The 19,807-nt window shown below is 44.1% G+C and overlaps 3 protein-coding genes across 12 annotated transcripts in view; 1 reads left to right on the top strand and 2 right to left on the bottom strand.

Moving 5' to 3' along the window:
• LOC130172152 (sodium bicarbonate cotransporter 3-like) overlaps positions 1–11,493 on the top strand; it is a 44,757-nt gene extending 33,264 nt beyond the window's left edge. For all 10 annotated transcript variants that reach the window (XM_056380605.1, XM_056380607.1, XM_056380609.1 and 7 more), the window contains 12 exons: positions 6,411–6,656; positions 7,035–7,140; positions 7,243–7,404; positions 7,486–7,599; positions 8,548–8,709; positions 8,800–9,051; positions 9,166–9,234; positions 9,329–9,502; positions 9,600–9,731; positions 9,820–9,899; positions 10,041–10,148; positions 10,729–11,493. In XM_056380605.1, coding sequence (XP_056236580.1) covers positions 6,411–6,656; positions 7,035–7,140; positions 7,243–7,404; positions 7,486–7,599; positions 8,548–8,709; positions 8,800–9,051; positions 9,166–9,234; positions 9,329–9,502; positions 9,600–9,731; positions 9,820–9,899; positions 10,041–10,148; positions 10,729–10,810 — 1,687 coding nt within the window. In that variant the 3' untranslated portion in view covers positions 10,811–11,493. The remainder of the gene's footprint in view (positions 1–6,410; positions 6,657–7,034; positions 7,141–7,242; positions 7,405–7,485; positions 7,600–8,547; positions 8,710–8,799; positions 9,052–9,165; positions 9,235–9,328; positions 9,503–9,599; positions 9,732–9,819; positions 9,900–10,040; positions 10,149–10,728) is intronic.
• On the bottom strand, positions 161–5,379 carry LOC130172154 (uncharacterized). The gene is made up of 7 exons (XM_056380618.1): positions 4,456–5,379; positions 4,114–4,242; positions 3,713–3,992; positions 2,547–2,635; positions 1,943–1,993; positions 1,357–1,485; positions 161–609 (listed from the first exon to the last, which is right to left on the bottom strand). The coding sequence occupies exons 1-7, from the start codon at positions 4,502–4,504 to the stop codon at positions 326–328; spliced, it is 1,011 nt and encodes a 336-aa protein (XP_056236593.1). The 5' UTR covers positions 4,505–5,379; the 3' UTR covers positions 161–325.
• Positions 11,494–12,682: 1,189 nt separating the features above from the next.
• Positions 12,683–19,368, bottom strand: zgc:153896 (uncharacterized protein LOC569930 homolog). Its single transcript, XM_056380483.1, has 5 exons — positions 18,801–19,368; positions 15,961–16,106; positions 14,308–14,928; positions 13,443–13,668; positions 12,683–12,753 (listed from the first exon to the last, which is right to left on the bottom strand). Exons 1-5 carry the CDS (start codon positions 19,045–19,047, stop codon positions 12,683–12,685), a joined length of 1,311 nt encoding a protein of 436 aa, XP_056236458.1. The 5' UTR covers positions 19,048–19,368.
• Positions 19,369–19,807: the final 439 nt, after the last annotated feature.

Here is a 19,807-nt window from a genome sequence, read left to right as displayed (position 1 = left end):
GGTTTCTGTCCAGCTCCAGACACTTCTGCATATGTAGGAATATAAATATGAATATACGTCCTGTGGTCCAGACTGATACTGGTCAGAAACCAGTCTGAAATAAAGTGATGTCACCATCAGATCACATGATCAATAAAACAATAGGCTGATTATCTGATCATGAAAATGAACTGAGTCTTTGAACGTTTTTATTTATGAGTCGTGAGGTGTCTGCTCAGTCAGCTGAGACGTCACACGACAACAAAGAGAAAACAGCTTTTCAGACGACGATGATGATTGAAGGACAGAGTCCAGACACCAGTTCTGGTTCGGTCCATGTGCGTCCTCACATGGGGAAGAGCAGGAAGCCGCTGAAGGTGCTGTGGTGGTTGCTGTTGTCCCAGATCTGAGTCTCGTGCCACAGCTGCATGGAGAGAGTGTCGCCCTGCTCCAGCAGCAGGGCGGCGCCGTTGGACGCCGTGTCGCTGCCCTCACCGGACGGCTGCTCGTGGGCGATGAGCTGGATGGCGCCGTTGTTTTTGTAGAGCACGGCACTCATGGGGTAGTTGGTGGGAGCGTTGGCTGTGAAGCGAATGTAGTAGACTCCACGAACAGGTGCGGTGAACACACCTGGAAGAGGGAGGGGTTAATAAGTACGGTGGGAGAGGAGGGACAAAATGACTGAAGCAAAGATGTTTCTGTCTGTCTGTATGTAGAGAGGCGCTAACGTTATTCACTGTTCCCATCCTGTAATCTGACATCAGCTCTTCACTGGTTTAAAGAAGCTGTTTTTTAAGTTTCCTCTGCTGCTGAACGTGTTTCATGTCAGCAGCAGGTGGAGCTGATATAGAGAATTGGAGCACGACCGCCTCTGTCAAATTTCGTGTAGTTGTTTTCTCAGTACTCGGTGGATTTGATGTTTGTAACTGCAATTGCGGCTGTACGCCGCTACAGCAACGTAGTGGCGCTGTATCGTAATCTGTGCATCAGGCAGAGCCATCCGAAATTACCAAAGAAGAAGAATACGAACGCGCTGGATTAACGAGTGTAATAAAGCCGACGTTTACATGATTTGAACATCAGTTTTTATTCATCTCCCCAGATGTTCTGAAAAGCATAAAGTGAGTGGCCTTCACCCGCAGTGGCTTGAGAAATAATGAAAATATAAGCATTGCCCCCCCCCCCCCATGCTAACGTTAGCTATGTAGCAATAGCAGAAACTCACTAATAGCTCCTTTAATGGCAGCGAGTGATGGGAAACAACATATTCTGGACATTTGGTTAAAGTTTGAGCTAAATAAAAAAAAAAAATATTTCAAACACAATTGTAATTTTAAAACATAATGAAATAGGTTTTTGAGTGTTTTGGTCGCTCACCTGTCTCAGAGTTGTACGCCTGTCCAATGTTGGTCATGACGGTTTTGTAGACGAGCGTTTTGCTTCCTGACGTCGTCTTCTGGAGACCGTTACCTCCGAGGGAAACTGCGAACGCCACCTTCGGTACGTCTGCAGAAAAAACCAGAACACCATCAATGAAAAATTAAAAATCTAATCTAATCATTTCAAATAAGGTATAAATATACCTTTGAACACCACACTGTATTCACCCTGTGCTCAGTTTATATTTATATTTGCTGAAAAAAACCCTAGTAAAATATATTATTTATATTATATATATTACATTATAATAAAATATATACAACTAATTTTAATAAATTTTAGCATCTTTATCGTCTTTCTGGTTTTATAATATCATTAAAAACAGTTCTGCATACCAACTGAAGAATAAATAAATCAACATCAAAGTGAATCCAGCTTCAAATATGTTTTATATACACAAACATCCACCTTCCCTGAGAGAATACAGTCAGTATGGATGATGTCCACTGGAGGGCGCTGCTCCACCACTGCTCAGACACACTGAGGTTTTACTGCTGCTGGTAAATGACAGACAGACACTGACCTCTCATGGCCTTCAGCTCCCTCTCTGTGGACTCCAGTCTCTCTTTGACTCCTGCAAACACACATTCACACCACGTAGGTAAAAACTGAACAATAATTATCTCCTGTCCTTTATATCAGGACTTGTCACAAACACTCTTTTAAAAGAATCGAATCCCTTTTATTAATGATTTTACATTTTTGGAATCTGTATCTGACGCGTGGAAAAGGAGCAGAGAAATCATTTTTAACTTTATCTGGATTACAAACTATTAATTTATCACTTGAAACAGATCTACAGTGTTTAACGAAAATGAACTGATGTCTAAATGTTGATTTAGTTTTATGACATTTAAAAACAAAACACAAAGTTTCTAAGATATAGAAGCAGTTGTTGTTAATTTGTTAACACCAACTAATATCTAACTAATGACGTGGTTCTGTAGGAAGAGAAAAGAACGGAACAGAGATGAAGAAAAATGAGGAAGTGATCAAAACTGAAAGAAACCAGTGGAACTCGTCACAGCAAAATGAGCAAAATAGTGAATATTCATTAATAAATAAATGCAGATTATATGAGCATGGAGGTGAATGTGAGGAACAGAACAGAGCACACTGAGTCTTACCCAAGTCTTCAGTCTGAAGCTGCTTCAGTGAAGCCTGAAGAGATTTCAGTTCAGCTTCAGTGTCCGTCTCTGTCGGGGCTTCGTCCACCCTGTTAACACACAAACACAAAGTCCTGTAAGAGTCTGTGGATCCGTACATGTGATACATGATTCTGGGTCTGAAGTATCAGCCTTTTTTTTTGTTTTCTCTCTTTACCTACAGTCTGCAGGAGCATCAGACGTGGTTTTACCTGTGGTTGAATGACATGATCAATGACACAATAAAAGGCTGTGTCTCCAGATGGAAGAGCAGCCAGTTCACAGAAAAACAGGAGGTGATTGTGGCTGGAATTATTATTAATGATAAGAGACATTATGAGTTGGAGACACTGCCCTCAGACAATTTACAATCATCTGAGTTCCTCAGGGCTCCGTCCTCGGGCCCCTCCTGCTTTCTATCATTCCACTTGGTCAAATGATGGTAAAATTTCTTTTCATTGCTTTGCAGAGGACATGCAAGTTTTATAGATTAGTAAAATCAAGAACCAGCAGCAGTTTATACCTCTTAAAACATGTAACTGACATCAGATGTTGGATGTTTTCAGAACTTCCATCAGAATTGATGATAAATTTGATTGGCCCCGTCAGTTAAACTTAGAGCCAGAAATTAGGGACTTCTTTGAATCTAATTTTACTTTCTATTATCATGAGTGGTGGTGTTGTAGTAGCAGCAGCTGTATTAGGAGACGTCCGTGCTACTACGTTTTCGTCTTAAAACTCATTTCTTTTCCTACGTTTCCTCCTCCGTCCACAGTTTTAAAGCCCCAAAAATCGAGAGTTTTATTTTGAAAATTCTTGGGTTGTGTTGTTGTCAGGACGGACAGAAACTGAGACTTTTGTAATCGATGAGGTCACACCCACGGTCTCTCCTGATTGGCTCTCATCAGCCTGGACTACCAGTGGTGAATACAAGATGATAATGAATTTACAGTGTTCTTCCTGTTTACTCGCTTGCACATGCTCAGTGTAGGTGATGGTCATGTGACATGTGTCTTCAGGTGTTAGTGTTGACAGAGATAATTTTGGTTTTAGAAGGAAAATGTCGTAGTGTTGGTAGAGTTGGCATTGATGATGATGATGATGATGATGATGGTAACAGAGGTATAAAGCACTTGTTTGGGCCTCACATGGGGAAGAGCAGGAAGCCGCTGAAGATGCTGTGATGGTTGCTGTTGTCCCATATCTGAGTCTCGTGCCACAGCACCATCTTCAGCTTGTCGCCCTGCTCCAGCAGCAGGGCGGCGCCGTTGGACGCCGTGTCGCTGCCCTCGCCGGACGGCTGCTCGTGGGTGATGAGCTGGATAGCGTCGTTGTTTTTGTAGAGCACAGCGCTCATGGGGTAGTTGGTGGGAGCGTTGGCTGTGAAGCGAATGTAGTAGACTCCACGAACAGGTGCGGTGAACACACCTGGAGGGAAAAGAAAGAGAGAGAGAGGAGGATTGATTAAGAATGGATCCGCCCACAACAGGAGTGGATGAAAACAAACTCTACGCTGCGTTTTCTTTTAAATTTGACTGTGGTACCTCACCTGTCTCAGCGTTGTAAGCCCCGCCCACGTTGGTCAGGACGTCCCTGTAGACGAGGTCTTTGTTGCCGTTGGTCGTCTTCACGAGGCCGTTTCCTCCCAGCGAGGCAGCGAATGCAACTTTAGGCGTTTCTGTTAAAAAGAAAAGTTGATAACACACTGTACCTCAGTTGTCAGCAGAGATCAGGACATTGTTCCAGCTGTTTTTCCATGTTGTCCTTCATTATCTGTTTATCATGCGGCCTCTTAATAAACACTAAAATCAGATTAGAACTGCATTAGTCCGTCAGGAAGCAGTAATTAATACAATTATAAATGATAGAGATGCTGGTTGAAAGTCGTCACCTTGGACTCTCTTCAGTTCCCTCTCAGCCGCCTCCAGACGCTCGCTCATCACTGTTCGTGTGGAGAGAGGAGAACATTAAACACATGGAGCTCTGCTGGTTTCCAGCTGCAGTCCCAACATCTGCTTCTCCCATTTAAAAGTCAACTATGACTCCCAAGGTGCTTACAAACTGTTTTTACAGTGCAGCTTAACTCAGCTTAACTGGATATTAACATCTTGTTTTTAAACAAATATCAGCAATCAGGTCCTTCAGTCTAGTTTATATTTTATGATATTAAAGCTCAGAACATTTGGTTGGTGGATGAGGGACTATCTGTACAACAGCTTCCTCTAGAGGTGAGATGACTATTCATGATTATTTGTGTGAACCGGCCCTTTAAAAAAAAAAAAAAGAAGAAATGAAGTTCAGCAGAGATGTGTTCTCACCTCGTCTCTCGGCCTTCAGCTCGTCGAGGGCGGCCCGGACATTCTTCAGCTCAGCCAAGTTGTCCACAGGCTGAGGCGAGCCGAACTGGGCCAGACAGGCCAGGGCCAACAGCAGCAGGGCGGGTGGGCACAGAGACATTGTGTGGGTTGAGTCTGAGCTGCAGGGGAGACGGGAGGAGACAGGACGAGCTGCTTCTTATAGAGACACAGACTCTGGTCAATGGCCTCAGCTGATTGGTGGAACAGTTTCTCCTGAGTCAGTGTTGACTCTGTACATTTTGTGGTTTCTGGGGTCATGGGTCATCACTGTTGAAGGCTGAATCCGGGTCGGGGCAGGGGGTTCAGAAGTTTTCCTTTTGCAATGAAACTGTGGGAGAAAATAAAAAATTGCAAAAACTGTCTGTACTTCATTAAAAATGGGAGGCAACTTGTTCCAGTGAGTGATCGTTTAAGGCGTAATGGAGAATAAAAGTAGTGGAGCGTGGTCCCGGAGGCTCCGGTAGCTCTACACCTGTGGCTCCAGCTCTACACCTGTGGCTCCGGTAGCTCTACACCTGTGGCTCCAGCTCTACACCTGTGGCTCCACCACAGTGTTGCAGAGTTACAGAACTATTTAACCCTTTCATGTAAAACATGGTGAACGTCTTCACACGTCTTTAACAGGGATGTTTGTTGGTGAATGTGAGACGTTCATGTCACACGTGTCTGTGGCTTCACAACATGCTTTAACACCACAAGCAAGGAAGTGAGTTTGGTGACATCATCAAGGTGTTGCGGAGGTCCATGTTATCAGTCCCAGATGAAATGCTGCTTGGTTATAAAATCATTTCACCTAAACACTTCTGATGTACAGACTCAGCAGCGCATCCTGTGTGTTCTTTTGTTACTGATTGATGGAGTATTGATCAGGTCAGTGTTCTGTCACTGATAATTCTGCTCTGGTTGTTTCAGTGGTCAGGACACGTTATCTGTAACCTCCAGCTAATGAACAGACTGGACTCTCTGAATGTCTCAATGTCCTGCAGAGACATTATCAGTGAGAAGGAAGAGACCAATGAGACAGAGAGACAGACAGACAGAGAGACAGACAGACAGAGAGAAAGACTGAGAGAGAGACAGACAGTGAGACAGAGAGACAGACAGAGAGACAGAGACAGACGGAGAGACAGTGAAACAGAACAGTGAACTATTAATATAAACTTTATTCCTGTTGATCATGTTTCAGATCATCCCTCAGGTTTTAATCTCATAGTTTTAAACTATTGTTGTTATGATAATAATAATAATAATAATATTGTTATTATTATTATAAACCTGCAGTTTGTTACCACCAGATGTTTTTATACTTTAGTTTTATTATTGTCAGTTATTGTTGCTTGTTAAAGTAGTTGTGAACAGGAAATGGAACAAACCCTCATTAATAACAATAATAATAATAATAATAATAACAATAATAATAATAATAATAAACTTTAACTGCTGCTTCACATGAAAACACATGAAGATAAAACCTTTACCCCCCCCCCAGTGACTACGGCCTGTCCTACCTGTCTCTGAGGACCAGTATTGGACTGTGGACCGCCTTCCTGTGCCTGCTGCTGGTCGCCACGGACGCCAGCTCTCTGGTCTGCTACATCACCCGCTTCACTGAGGAGGCGTTCGCCGCCCTCATCTGCATCATCTTCATCTACGAGGCTCTGGAGAAGCTGGTCCACCTGGGGGAGCTCTACCCCATCAACATGCACAACCAGCTGGACAACCTGACCTTCTACACGTAAGGCAGCACCACTCCCAGAACCAGAACCAGGGTCTGTTGTTACAGAGCGCCACAGGCCGACAGATGTTTTCATCATGTTTACATTAAAGTTGTTTCAGAGAAGTTGAAGCTCAGACTTTTACTGATGCATGATGGTTAAAGTGAGAACTCGTTGCTTCTTTCACATCCGTCACAGTGTTTTTATTCCTCTGCGCCGGCGACAGTCAGCGGCAGCCATATTGTTTTCAGGTTGTCCGTCCGACATTTGATCAATTTGACCGAATGATTGATTAATCAGGAATTTTAAAAAGGTGCCACAAGTACGGTGACAACACTTCTGTGTATTTGTGCACGTGTGACCAGTCATGTTACTGCTCATGTTGTACTCTGGTGCAGGTGTCAGTGTTCTCCTCCAGCCAACGTCTCAGCTGAACACCAGCAGATCTGGAGCAAGAGAAACTTAACCTCAGGAGACATTGAGTGGGAGCAGCTGAGTGTGAAGGTCTCACAAACACACACACTCACACACACACACACACACACACACACACACACACACACACACACACACAGTTTGTCACTTATTCTGTCTCTCTCTGTCTAGGACTGTGGGGATTTACACGGGGAGTTCGTTGGCTCGGCCTGCGGCCATGATGGTCCCTATGTCCCTGACGTCCTCTTCTGGTCCGTCATCCTCTTCTTCACCACCTTCTTCCTCTCATCCTTCCTCAAACAGTTCAAGACCAAGAGATACTTCCCCACCAAGGTGTGTGACGCTGTGCGAAGGACAGACAGGTGAACATTCACAGCCTCACACACCTGTTGATGAGGATGTTTGTGTTCTCAGGTTCGATCGACCATCAGTGACTTTGCCGTCTTCCTGACCATCATGATCATGGTGCTGGTGGATTATCTGGTGGGAGTCCCTTCACCCAAACTCAACGTACCCGACCGCTTCGAGGTGACGGCTGACTCCGCCTCCACTGCATCTGTGTCAGAGTTAAACTGATGATGTCATGTGATGATCAGACTGTGGCTTGTTGAATGAGCAGCTGTTAGCTCAGTGTGCTAACACCTGCTGTATATTACACAGCAGAGAGTACAGAGGTTACTTTAGGTCAGTTCACATGGAAAGACGACGACCTCCAACTGTGTAACTCCACCTGTACACACCTGAGTCACACCTGTCTGTAATCTGTCTCTCTCTCTCTCTCTCTCTCTCTCTCTCTCTCTCTCTCTCTCTCTCTCTCTCTGTCTCTCTCTCTCTCTCTCTCTCGCTCTCAAATCCAAATTCAAATAAGCTTTATTGGCATGACCAATCAGAAACCTTTATTGCCAAAGCAGTACAGAAAATTACAAACATTGATAGAGGATTAATGATTATACGTTGTTGTTGCACATACACAGGACAGTTTCTGAAGATCGGGGAGGCAGATAAACTCAGGATATATATGATTTATTTTTCAAAGAAAACTATTTGTCACAATATAAAAGGAAGTGAGATTCTCTTTCATGACAAAGTGAGCACAGCCTCGCCTCCCTGGGGAGCCTGTTCTGGCTGTGACGGCCTGTTTCTGTGGCCAGGCTGTGTTCACTCTGCCACCATCTGCTCTCTGTTCAGGGTCAAATAGAATTCTAATTTACTTTGTGATTTGGTTTAATTCCAATATTTGATATAATTTTCTTTTTGTTGGGTCAGATTTTTATTGTCGGTTTTTATTGTGTGTGGGCGGAGCTTCAACAGCAGCTAGATCTTTGTTCAACTCTCTCTCTCCCTCTGTCTCTCTGATCAAAGAGTGATCTATTGTCTAATTGATTGATTGATTGTTTAACGGCTGCAGCTGTAGCAGCGACATGATTGGATGACAGATGAAGGAACAGTTGTGTCTCTTTGTCTCCGTCCGTTCAGCCCACGTCCAACACTCGTGGTTGGCTGATCTCCCCGCTGGGAACGAACCCCTGGTGGACGCTGCTGGCCGCCGCCGTCCCCGCCCTCCTCTGCACCATCCTCATCTTCATGGACCAACAGATCACAGCCGTCATCGTCAACAGGAAGGAGAACAAACTTAAGGTCAGGACGACAGAGAGTTGGAGATGACAGGTGTGTTTCTGTCACAGCGGCTGGATGATAACCCCCCCCCCCGTGTGTTTTTGGTTGCAGAAAGGCTGCGGCTACCACCTGGACCTGCTGGTTGTGGCGGTGATGCTGGGCGTGTGCTCTATCATGGGCCTGCCGTGGTTCGTGGCGGCGACCGTTCTCTCCATCTCCCACGTCAACAGCCTGAAGCTGGAGTCAGAGTGCGCGGCGCCCGGCGAGCAGCCCAAGTTCCTGGGCATCAGAGAGCAGAGAGTCACCGGCTTCATGATCTTCGTCCTGATGGGCTGCTCCGTCTTCATGACCTCCGCCCTCAAGGTGAACGCCACTGATCATTTCCTCCGCTCGTCACTTCCTGTCTTCATACTCGACTCAGCTCTGGAGACGAGTTAAAACACGAAGTGTAAAATACATTTGCCCTCCTGTCCTCAGTTCATCCCGATGCCGGTCCTGTACGGAGTCTTCCTCTACATGGGCGTGTCTTCGCTCAAAGGCATTCAGGTCTGTCTCCGCGTCTGTCCCTTTGTTCTGCAGCAGCTTCCTTGCTGTGTCTTTAACCTCGTCCGTCCCTCCGCGTCCCTCTGTGTCCCTGCAGCTGTTCGACAGGATCAAGCTGTTCGGCATGCCGGCCAAACACCAGCCGGACCTCATCTACCTGCGCTACGTCCCACTGTGGAAGGTCCACGTCTTCACCGTGGTGCAGCTGTCCTGCCTCATCGTCCTCTGGGCCATAAAGGCCTCCGCCGCCGCCGTCATCTTCCCCATGATGGTTGGACAAACGGAGACACAACAGAGACGATATGTTTTATTTTATTATCAATCAGACACAGGGACTGGTCTCTAACTGGACTTGCCGTCCTCTGCAGGTTCTGGCTCTGGTCTTCATCAGGAAGCTTCTGGATTTCTGCTTCACCAAGAGAGAGCTGAGCTGGCTGGACGACCTGATCCCAGAGAGCAAGAAGAAGAAGGAGGATGACAAGAAGAAGAAGGAAAAGGAGGTGAGACACTGGAACTGGAGAAATGATGTAGCTCAGCTTCAGAGTCCACTGACACCACAGTGTTTGTGTTTGTTGTTGTTTTTCCCAGGATGCTCAGCGGATGCTGGAGGAAGCGGAGGACGATCCTCCGTACGACAGAGGAGACGTCATCAAAAACTTGAAAGGACGGTGAGTCAGTGACGAACACACTGATCCTTGTGAACACTGAGACACTGCAGCTGACAGTAACGTGTGTGTGTGTGTGTGTGTGTGTGTGTGTGTGTGTGTGTGTGTGTGTGTGTGTGTGTGTGTGTGTGTGCGTGTGCGCAGCGTGGACCCATCAGAGGTGAACATCTCAGATGAAATGGCCAAAAGCGGGATTTGGAAATCAGTCTCCATGAACTCTGACAGCAGCAAAGCTCTGAGACGCTGCAACAGGTAAAATGATGCAGGTGAACAGTGAAGTGATCAGCTGAGGATCATGGGATTGTTCACGAATCACACCACACTGCTGTAAACGGCCACCTCCAGTAACAACATAGAAAACATCTGTTAAAACATCTGGTAATCCCCTGACACCTCCCTCTAACACCATGAAGTCATGATTCCCTCCCACCCTGAACCACCCAACCCCTATAGATCCACCTGTCAACCATCAAAACCAGAGCAAACACCTAGTCACCCCCTAAACTAACTTCATGAACCACCTCTAATAATCCATTACCAACCACTAACACCTCAACAACCACTGATCAACACCATTAATACCTTCATCAACCTAGTTACCATGCAGCACTGTATTAGTGGTGGTTACCTAGATTCCCCCCCAGAATGTGCCATCGGTGGTTGTTAGGGTGTTAGTGGTTGTTGTGGGAGGTATCAGGGGATTACCAGATGTTTGCTGGGATTCAGGGTTGTTAGGAAACAGCAGTGATCAATGAATCTTTGTTTAAGAATGATAAAAACCAAATGTGATTATCAGTCTCAGCCTAATGATGGTGAGGTCCTTGTTTTCCAGCCTGGAGAAGCTGCCGAGCGTCCAGATAAACGTGGAGAACGAGGATGGTCGGAGAGTCGTGGACGCTGAGACATCGCTATGATCGAGCAGCGCTGGGGGGGGGGGCTGCTGTTACTGATGGGACCCTGCAGTCCTTCATCTTCTGAACTGAGGTGAAAGGTCATAAGAGGACCAATCAGGCTTCACCTCGTCGTGCTGTACTTCTTATCCTGCGTTTCCTCGGACGAAGGTGACATTTTATTTTCTCATCGTTTTATGGTGAAACACGGAGACTCCGCCACTGGGAGCAAATATGGCCGCCACTTATGGAAACAGCTTCCTCAGGTTTCTTTGGTTGGTTTTTAACTGGGCGGTCCACTGCTGCGCTGTGATTGGCAGCTTAAGCACAGACTCAATGGACACCTCATTTTTCCAGACTGATGATCTGAAAACACCTGAAACTTAATTTCAGTTTTAAATTTTCTGTTTCTGCTTTGATGAAGCAGATGGACTCTTCACCTCCAACAGAGTTTTTATTTAATCATCATGCTGATTTCACTTGTACGTGTCAGTGAGTCTGAGTGTTTTATATATGTGTGTGTGTGTGTGTGTGTGTGTGTGTGTGTGTGTGTGTGTGTGTGTGTGTGTGTGTGTGTGTGTGTGTGTGTGTGTGTGTGTGATCACTGTCGTACCTCACCTTGTTGCCTGCAGTGGCCGACCAGATGACGTCACAGTCGCTGTCAGTTTCTTGGTAAAGCTTAAATAAAATCAGTTTGGTGATGACGATCAGAGTCTCAGATCTTTAACTTTAACAAACAGTGAAACGTTTCAGTCTGAGATCCTCTGACCTCTGACCTCAGGGTCATTAAAGGCTTGAAGAACAGACCAGGAGAGCTGCTCAGTTCGACTTCTTCTCATTTTAACTGGGAGGTAAAAGGTGATTTGGACGGTTTTTATACTTTGGGTCACGACTGTCAACAGAACACGTCGCCATTCGATCTGTGATCAGGTTCAAACTGTGAGGGACGCTCAGAGGGAGACAGGTGAGGCAGAGACGCTGTGTGAGGGGAAGGGACAGGTGATTTAAAAACAGGAAGTCAGTCGTCAACAGCAGCAGCAGCGACACACATCACACCCTCATGAAGGACATTTTCAGACTCTTTGTCTCCGATGTCCGTCACTAGAAAACGTCCCCTTCCTTCTACCTGCACAACTTCATTCACAACCCAGTGACGGGTCTGAACATCAGGATAATATATATAATATATATACAATAATTCATTTTCCACATATGAACAAATACTGGTGAAAGTAAAACAGTAAAACTCTGTTTATATGAACGAAGACTTTTAATGTGAAATGATACAAAAGAAACTTTTAATGAACTTTTGTTTGATTGTTTTAATTCATTCATTTGTTTTAATTTCTATTTAATTTAAAGTCATTTTAAACAGTGGAGATGTTGTTCCCCTCTATGCTAAGCTATGCTAAGCTAACCAGCTGCTGGCTGTAGTTTCATATTCACTCTGCAAGGCGAGAATAAGTGGAAGACTTCCTTTCGACATTTGTCACAAACTTGACTTTATTTACAAAATGAAAAACCAGGAACATTAATACGTTTTTTTTTATTTTATTTCAGAAATCTGCATGAAGCCAAAACTGAAACTCATCAACTGAATCAAACCAGTAAATTACATGTAGCAAGATAAAATAGAAAAGCTCATGATCATAAGTTACTGTTGTTTATAAATATTAGCAATAATAATTCACCTGGATAAAAAGTTCTGAAGTCAGAACACAGAGACCGACGAGATTAAAACCCAGAACAAAACACGTATAGATCAAGTGATGGAAGCTGATCCTGGACCTGGAGACCTGATCCTGGACCAGACCTGAGCCTGGACCATACCTGATCCTGGACCAGATCTGAGCCTGGACTAGACCTGAGCCTGGACCAGACCTGATCCTGGACCTGTTACAGTGCAGCGAACATGAGCATCATCAGCAGCATCAGAGTGACAGACACTGAAGCTCTGCGAGATCCACCTGTAAACAACAGACACAGTTCACGGTCAACACTGAAGTACATATGAAGTACACTGAGTCATGAAGTACACATGAAGTACACGTGAAGTACTCAGAATTGAAACGTGTTCACCTAATCAAAGATAAATAAACTACTACGCACTGATTATAATTAAAAGTTTAAAACGATCTCCGTCCTTCCAGCTGTGACCTGCTTTCTGAACTCTACACTGTTCTCACCTTTGACTGAAGGTAATTCACTACATTTAATTAAGTGCAATACTTCAGCGCAGTTTTGAAGTACTTGTAGTTTACTTGACTGTTTTGTTCCATGACATGTAATACTTTTTACTTGCTTCATTTCACAGCTTCAGTTACAGGTTGAGCTTTTAGAACATGATGCTTGTGGGTGAAATGAACAGACACTAAACAGCTGCAGCTTCTCAGATGTGACGATTTCCTGCTTCTTTAATTTTAATGTTTTTAATCATGTTGACGTTCGGACCAATCAAGTGTTGTGAAAGTTTCTACAGTGAAGGATCTGAATTCTTCAGTGGTTTTGGATCTTGTCTTACGTCTGGACAGAATCTGGAATTTGACTCAGTTTAGTTTTCAACAGACTGACTTCCTAACATGTCGCCCCCCCCCCACCCCCACCCCCCCCCCCACCACCACCACCACCACCACCACCATGGTGAGTCCGTGCTCACCGCCGTGCAGCAGCAGCATCTCCTCGGTCACGCTCAGTGAGCCGTTGTGTGGCGCCGGGTCGATCTGCAGCAGTTTACACATCAGAGGGTAGATGTGGACGCTGTCGAACGGCTCAGACAGGAAGTTCCTCCTGAAGGCGGGACCGAAGGCCCTGAAGATTGTCTTCATGTCCATCTCTCCGTTGTGGAAGCCGTGGTCTCCTTTGTTGACATAGACAATGAATCTCTGGTGGGAAACAAAGAGATGAAGAAGCAGAGTTACAGGATGAGAGCGTTTGAGAGGACGTTACATCACTTACTTCTTCTTCTCTTCTATAAATGATCACGTGGATCTAAAGCTAAGTCAGAACAGACATTGAGAAAATACTGATTTCTCAGTTCCACCTTAAATTCACCCAAAGTTTCAGTTGTAAACTGAAGTTTTAAGGAGGCGGAGTCTAACAACTATGATTAATGATTATAACCATATGGAGGGAAAACTGATTAGATTAGAACAGAATGGATGTGCAATAGTGCTAATCTGGATTTTTGAATTCTTTGTTCGGGGTTGGGACGTGGCTTTTGTTAGATCAGGTGTTGGTGGCCGAGTGGATCATGGTTTTGAGTCTGGACTGGTTGTTGTGGGTCGTCCTACAAACTCTCTCTCTCAGAAGATGCCCAGAAATATTCTTTAAAGGAGAATCACACGGGGCGTCGAGTGGGGCAGTGGGTTGAGCAGGTGCCCCATATGTAGAGGCTTCAGTCCTCGCTGCAGTCGGCCTCTCTCTGCCTCCCCATTTCCTGTCTCTCCCTACTTTGCCATAAAGGCATAAAAAGCCCAAAAAATATACTTTAAAGGAGAATCACGGTGAAAGGTGAAACTCACAGAGTTCAGGTTGAATCCCAGATCTGCCACGACCACGATCGGAGGCAGCCGCTCACTTTTGGCGAGATGGAAGCTCTCTGGAATCTGGTTCTTCTTGTAGACCGTCAGATTGGGTGCGTTGGACAGAGCCTCAAAAACCTCCTGTTCCCTCCCCGGCCGCGGCGTCAGGATGCCGAACCCGCCGTAGTCCAGGATCTCGAAGCTGGCGAGCTTGATTAAATTCAGGTACTTGTTGAGGATGATCTCGTCCACCTGCGGCCGCTTCTTGATGGTGGTCATTCCGTGGTCGGAGGTGATGATGACGTTCAGGCTGTCAGTCAGGTTATGCAGATCGATGGCCTCCCTCAGGTAGCCGATGGTACGGTCGATCTGCCGGATGATCGTCTTCCTGTCCGGGTGGTCCGGGCCCTTGGCGTGGCCCACACGGTCGGGCTCGCCGTAGTACAGCGTCACCAGGTTGAAGTCTTCCTTGGAGAACCAGTTCATCACAGTGTCGATGTTCTGCTGCCACTCTGTCTCGTTGTCGTCCGGGTTGAAGGCCTCCACCTTCACCCGGTTCACCGCCTGGCCGCTGTAATTGGCACCACCTCCGGGGAAGTGGAAGGAAGCAGTTTTCAGACCCTGAAACAACAAGAAACACAAAGAACCAGAGATCAGTTTGTTTCTGTCTATGGTTCACACGAGGTCTGACATGGTTTATAAATCCTCCAGGATTTAGCTTTGGTTCCTGAAGAGAGAAAACCTCATTTAAAGCTCCATTGTTTACTTTTATTTAAAGGGTTGATCCATAAGAAAATATATTTGTGGTTTTAAGAACCAAAAAACCAGCTCAGTGTAGTTTTACATCTCCTCTCTCAGGCTTCTCTGCAAACCTCAAACATGAAGCATCAACACTGAAGAACCAGAAGCTGCAGTTCCTCCAATGACCACTAGAGTCTGGCTCCAGTGAGTCAATGGCGAGAGGAGCCCCTTAGCCTCTCTTCTGATTGGCTGACTGTTTTCTGAGTGATCCAATAAAAATAAAGCAGATTTCAGGTAAAAACACTCAGAGAAACCAAATCCTGCAAGGTTTGGATGGTGGGTCCAGGTGGGCGGGGCTTGGTGACTGCTTTGTTGTGACATCACAAAGTTCCAGAAGTCCTGACGGCTGGTTTTAAGGCTCAGTTTCTGAATACAGGCTGTGTGCATTTCTCTGTGGACTGAGGCTTTGATACTTTCACAGTATTAATACAGAACCTAGACCTGATCAATAATCACACTACACATGGACACAGACCTTTACACTGGAGGAGCTTTAACACTCCTACAGTGATAAGTACAGGTCTCTGTTCGCACCATAAATCGATCTAAGGACAGCATCCTTTAAAAAAACACCCTAATATTATTTATTCCATATTAATGTTTTAGCAGCATTTAACAAACATAATTTCCCATGAACCTTAATCGTCACGAAGATTGATCAATGAGTGATCCAAGTGTTACAGGTTAGTTCATGCGTCTGTATTAACAGCAGCACAGCTGACAGTGCTGCAAAGTAACGTAGTACATTTTACTCAAGTACTGCCCTTCAATACAAATTTAAGGGACTCTTTAAACAATAAAATGACGTGTAACCTATTAAAAATTGAGATGAACTAAATCAAGCAGACTCACCTGGTTCTGAGCTGTGATCCATAACGGCAGGACTCCGTTGTCCCACCACTCTGATCTGGTCAGAGTCTGTTTGTGAGGAACTTTCAGGTTGGTCTTGGTGTTGAACATCATGTTGTGGACGACTTCGTGATCCTCCACCCATCTGCCTGACGCACAGGAAACAACACTTCATTTCAAAGTAAGACTCCTAAGCTTTTCAGTGACACCCAATGAAAACCTCAAGACGAACAGAAAAAGATCTGCACCACTAAACAATGACATCACTTGTCTTGTTGGAGTCATTTTGAGTCTTTAGTTTTAAGATATGTCAGTTACTCCATTAGAAAGATGGGGGGGGGGGGCTGTACCATGTCTTAACCTTGATGTTAGCTGAATGTCTGATCTGCTGCCTCACTCCATCGATGACCCACGACCTCGTCTCTGTTCCTGTGTCGCTCAGACTCTGTAGCTTAACGTGAGTAGCAGTAGCTAATTAGCTTTTTTAAAACACACTTTCTTACCTTCAGAGTTTCTGAATAGTATCTACGGGTGAATGCTCATGTTAACTTTAGCCGTAAGTTATAGTTTAGATAACTAATGTTAGCTAGTTCCTAAACTTCTTCAGAGTTTATGATTTCATGTTAATAGTCTTTGTGTGTCTGTGGAGGTTTAGTTAGTTAGTCCTGGTAGTCTTTTTACCTCTTTGATATCAGCTTTAATAATAGACACACACTTTACCATTTTCATTTGTGCTACTTTATCCTTCCACTCCTACATTTCTGAGGGAAGTGAAGGAGCAAACATCTCATAGGGAGCTTGTATTTCAGTTTGTGTTTAGCACCATTTCACAAAACAGTTTCCTCCCAACCTCCACATCTGAGGACCGATGGGTCGACGTCATGTTCTGACAGACATTTGGCTCTTTTTCCCTTTTTTCTCATGTTCAACACTTTGGTCTAAATTATTCTGCAGTTACTTTGCTTCTGTTCTTTGGTTGTGATTTGGAAAACACTCTTCACATCTTGTGTCCCCAGATCTCTGATAGAACAGGTTCTAGATGGTGTAATATCATAATTACACCATGTGTTAAAGTGTGTTACAAGTCTGCCCCCACTCGCAGGGACACCAGTCAGTTCCCTGACTACAGAGGATGCACTTTGTACTAAGACCTGTTGTTAGTTCATGTGTTAAGATCTACCTCCACCTGTGAGGGTGGATGTATTCTATGCAAAGTCCCAAACACATCCTGCACTGTAATTTACAACATATATCATCACCTGGAACACATTACTGGCCTGTTATTGTACAGTACAATGTATTATTCAACATTTTTATCGTTTAGTTTATGAGTTAAGCTTCTTTTTATGACTTGGCAGTTTTAAGACTGAGGTTTATAGAAGCAAATAATCCCCATAAAGATTTTAATATTAATGACTGATACTACTGAACTGAACTGACTTTTCTTTCAGATAAACTTCTAATTGTTTCTGTTTGGTTGAGTTTGTTTAAATCGAGTGATTTTCTTTCATGACCTTTTAATATTTTTATTTTGAGAGAAACGAACCAGGAGTTATGTGACTGAGAACATCGACCTTTTGCAGAGTTTGAGCCTATAATTCAGACGTATTGATCCGGGCTGATCAAAACCACTACAACACAAATGAAATCCTAAATGTGAAATGTAATCACCTCTGAATTTTTTACTGTTGAAAACTATCTATACTTCATGTGTTCTTCAGTAGGGGAGGCCTCTTTGAAATGTTCAATACTTAGTTTTGCAATTTCAATTTTTTTTTTGTTTTATAAAATGAATGTCTATAAAATCCAAATGTTCAATTTCAAAAATTCAAGTCAAATATTTAATATTTCAGTGTTTAACTTTTAGTCAATCAGGAACTCACAGTTCAAATCTTTATGGCCATTATGGGATTAATAACATACTATACGTACTATTACTTCTACTACTACTACTTCTACTAGTACTACTTCTACTAGTACTACTTCTACTAGTACTACTTCTACTAGTACTATTTCTACTAGTACTATTTCTACTAGTACTACTTCTACTAGTACTACTTCTACTTGTACTATTTCTACTAGTACTACTTCTACTAGTACTACTTCTACTAGTACTACTTCTACTAGTACTACTTCTACTTGTACTATTTCTACTTGTACTACTCCTACTAATACCTGTTGCTGTGCTGATGTAGTATCAGCATCAGTGATGGAAAGTGACTCAGTACTTCTACGCTGCTGCATGTCAGAGGGAATGTTGTACTTTTACTGTTGACATTTCGAGTTACTTTAGAAATTTAGATTTACATTTAAATGAACATGAACTTTTACATTTACTTTTTATTCGGCAGATTTTTCTCCACAGCATCTTACAAGTGAGGGAGAAAACATTCACGGCTGCAGCTTCTCAGGAATGACGATTTGTTTCTTCTCCTTTTAATAACGTGAATCATTTTAAATTTTGGTTTCACTTCCACCTGCAGCATCATCAGATGATCGATCAAAAAAATGATCAGTCCGACGCCAAACACTGACAATTGGCTGGACGCGTCCAGCTGCAGCAGTAAAATGCTGATCACACTTGATGCACTTGAATGCATCAGTGATGATAATATGATGAATGATGGTGAATATGACAGTGAAACATTTCTCCGCTCTGAACACTTGTCACGTACTTGGTTTAAATACTTGAACTAATGTAAAAGATCTGAGTATTTTTCCACTTGATGTTTCACGTCATGTTATTAAAGAGAAGGTGATTTAAATTGTAGAGCAGGTGTGTCTTCAGTGATAATGATAATGATAATAATCATAATAATAACAATAATACAGTTCAGTGTTACCAGTGATGGTGGTGAAGTGGGAGGGGGAGGTCATGGTCAGCATCGGGGGGGTGATGTATTTGGCCTTGACCCCGTCCACAGCGAGCTGGTCCAGGTTCGGCGTGTCCACGTCCTGGTCGTAGTCCCACCTGAAGCCATCGAAGGAGATCAGCAGCAGCTTGTTCCCGGCTGCTGCCTTGCTGAGCGGCTTTCCAGCAGCACTGATCACCGCCGTGAGGACGAGGAAGAGCTCCAGCCTCATCTTCATCTTCGCACAGACTGACTGACTGTACCTGAGCAGCACACCTGTAGCTCCAGGTTAATATGTAAATGTGATAGGGATCTGCTGATGTGCTGCTGTGAAGGACGAGACCTTCGACTCAACACTTGTATCAGGTTCTTATCAGGGGAAGTCATTGATCACCATCAGTGATCTGTGGACCCGGCAGTCCAACTCAGTCCAGACTTTTACTGTGACAGTCAGAAACAAACTGGACGAAGGATTCACATCTTTACTGAGGAAACAGCTCCGCAGTTTAAACGTCCAAACTATCACCAACATGTATTTACAATTACAATTCTGCAGTAAAACGACCTTTGACAGATTATTGATACAGCATCCAATCATTATCAGATCATTGATCCTGAGTCATTTTACTGTGGGAACTGCTGTAACTACTCCACTGGTTCCCAACCTGGGGGTCGGGTCCCGCCAGAGGGTCACCAGATCAATCTGATCATCACATGATTCATGGGAGAAAAACGCTCATTCACTGATCTGGATTCAGTTTTTAGACTTTTCTTCAGTCTGTGATTATTTATTGATGTTGAAGTGAAACCATGTTAAATCGATCAGAGGTGATCTGATCACAGACGCCTGACGTGTGACGGGGCCAAAAGCCAAAAAGGTTGAAACCTCTGGTTTAAGGTTGGAACAGTGAACTTTATAAGCTCATGTTCGTTTCATGTAAAAAAGTTTTTTGAAAAGTTGAAGCTCTTCAAATAAATGGAGTGCAGTAAAAAGTACA

Source organism: Seriola aureovittata, chromosome 7 (genome assembly GCF_021018895.1).
Source record: "Seriola aureovittata isolate HTS-2021-v1 ecotype China chromosome 7, ASM2101889v1, whole genome shotgun sequence".
NCBI lineage: Eukaryota > Metazoa > Chordata > Actinopteri > Carangiformes > Carangidae > Seriola > Seriola aureovittata.
The sequence above is the reverse complement of the archived record's forward strand: the minus strand, read 5'-3'. Positions and strand labels throughout refer to the sequence as shown.

Bases quoted from the DNA above. Each gene is read 5' to 3' on its own strand.
- zgc:153896 (XM_056380483.1), bottom strand. From the start codon at position 19,047: ATGAAGATGAGGCTGGAGCTCTTCCTCGTCCTCACGGCGGTGATCAGT. The intron at 16,107-18,800 runs GTAACACTGAAC...CCTGTGCGTCAG, and splicing joins CCACTTCACCACCATCACTG to GCAGATGGGTGGAGGATCAC. The intron at 14,929-15,960 runs GTGAGTCTGCTT...TTGTTGTTTCAG, and splicing joins GGATCACAGCTCAGAACCAG to GGTCTGAAAACTGCTTCCTT.
- LOC130172154 (XM_056380618.1), bottom strand. From the start codon at position 4,504: ATGAGCGAGCGTCTGGAGGCGGCTGAGAGGGAACTGAAGAGAGTCCAA. The intron at 4,243-4,455 runs GTGACGACTTTC...TCTTTTTAACAG, and splicing joins GGAACTGAAGAGAGTCCAAG to AAACGCCTAAAGTTGCATTC. The intron at 2,636-3,712 runs GTGAGGCCCAAA...GTGTGTTAACAG, and splicing joins GGCTTCCTGCTCTTCCCCAT to GGTGGACGAAGCCCCGACAG.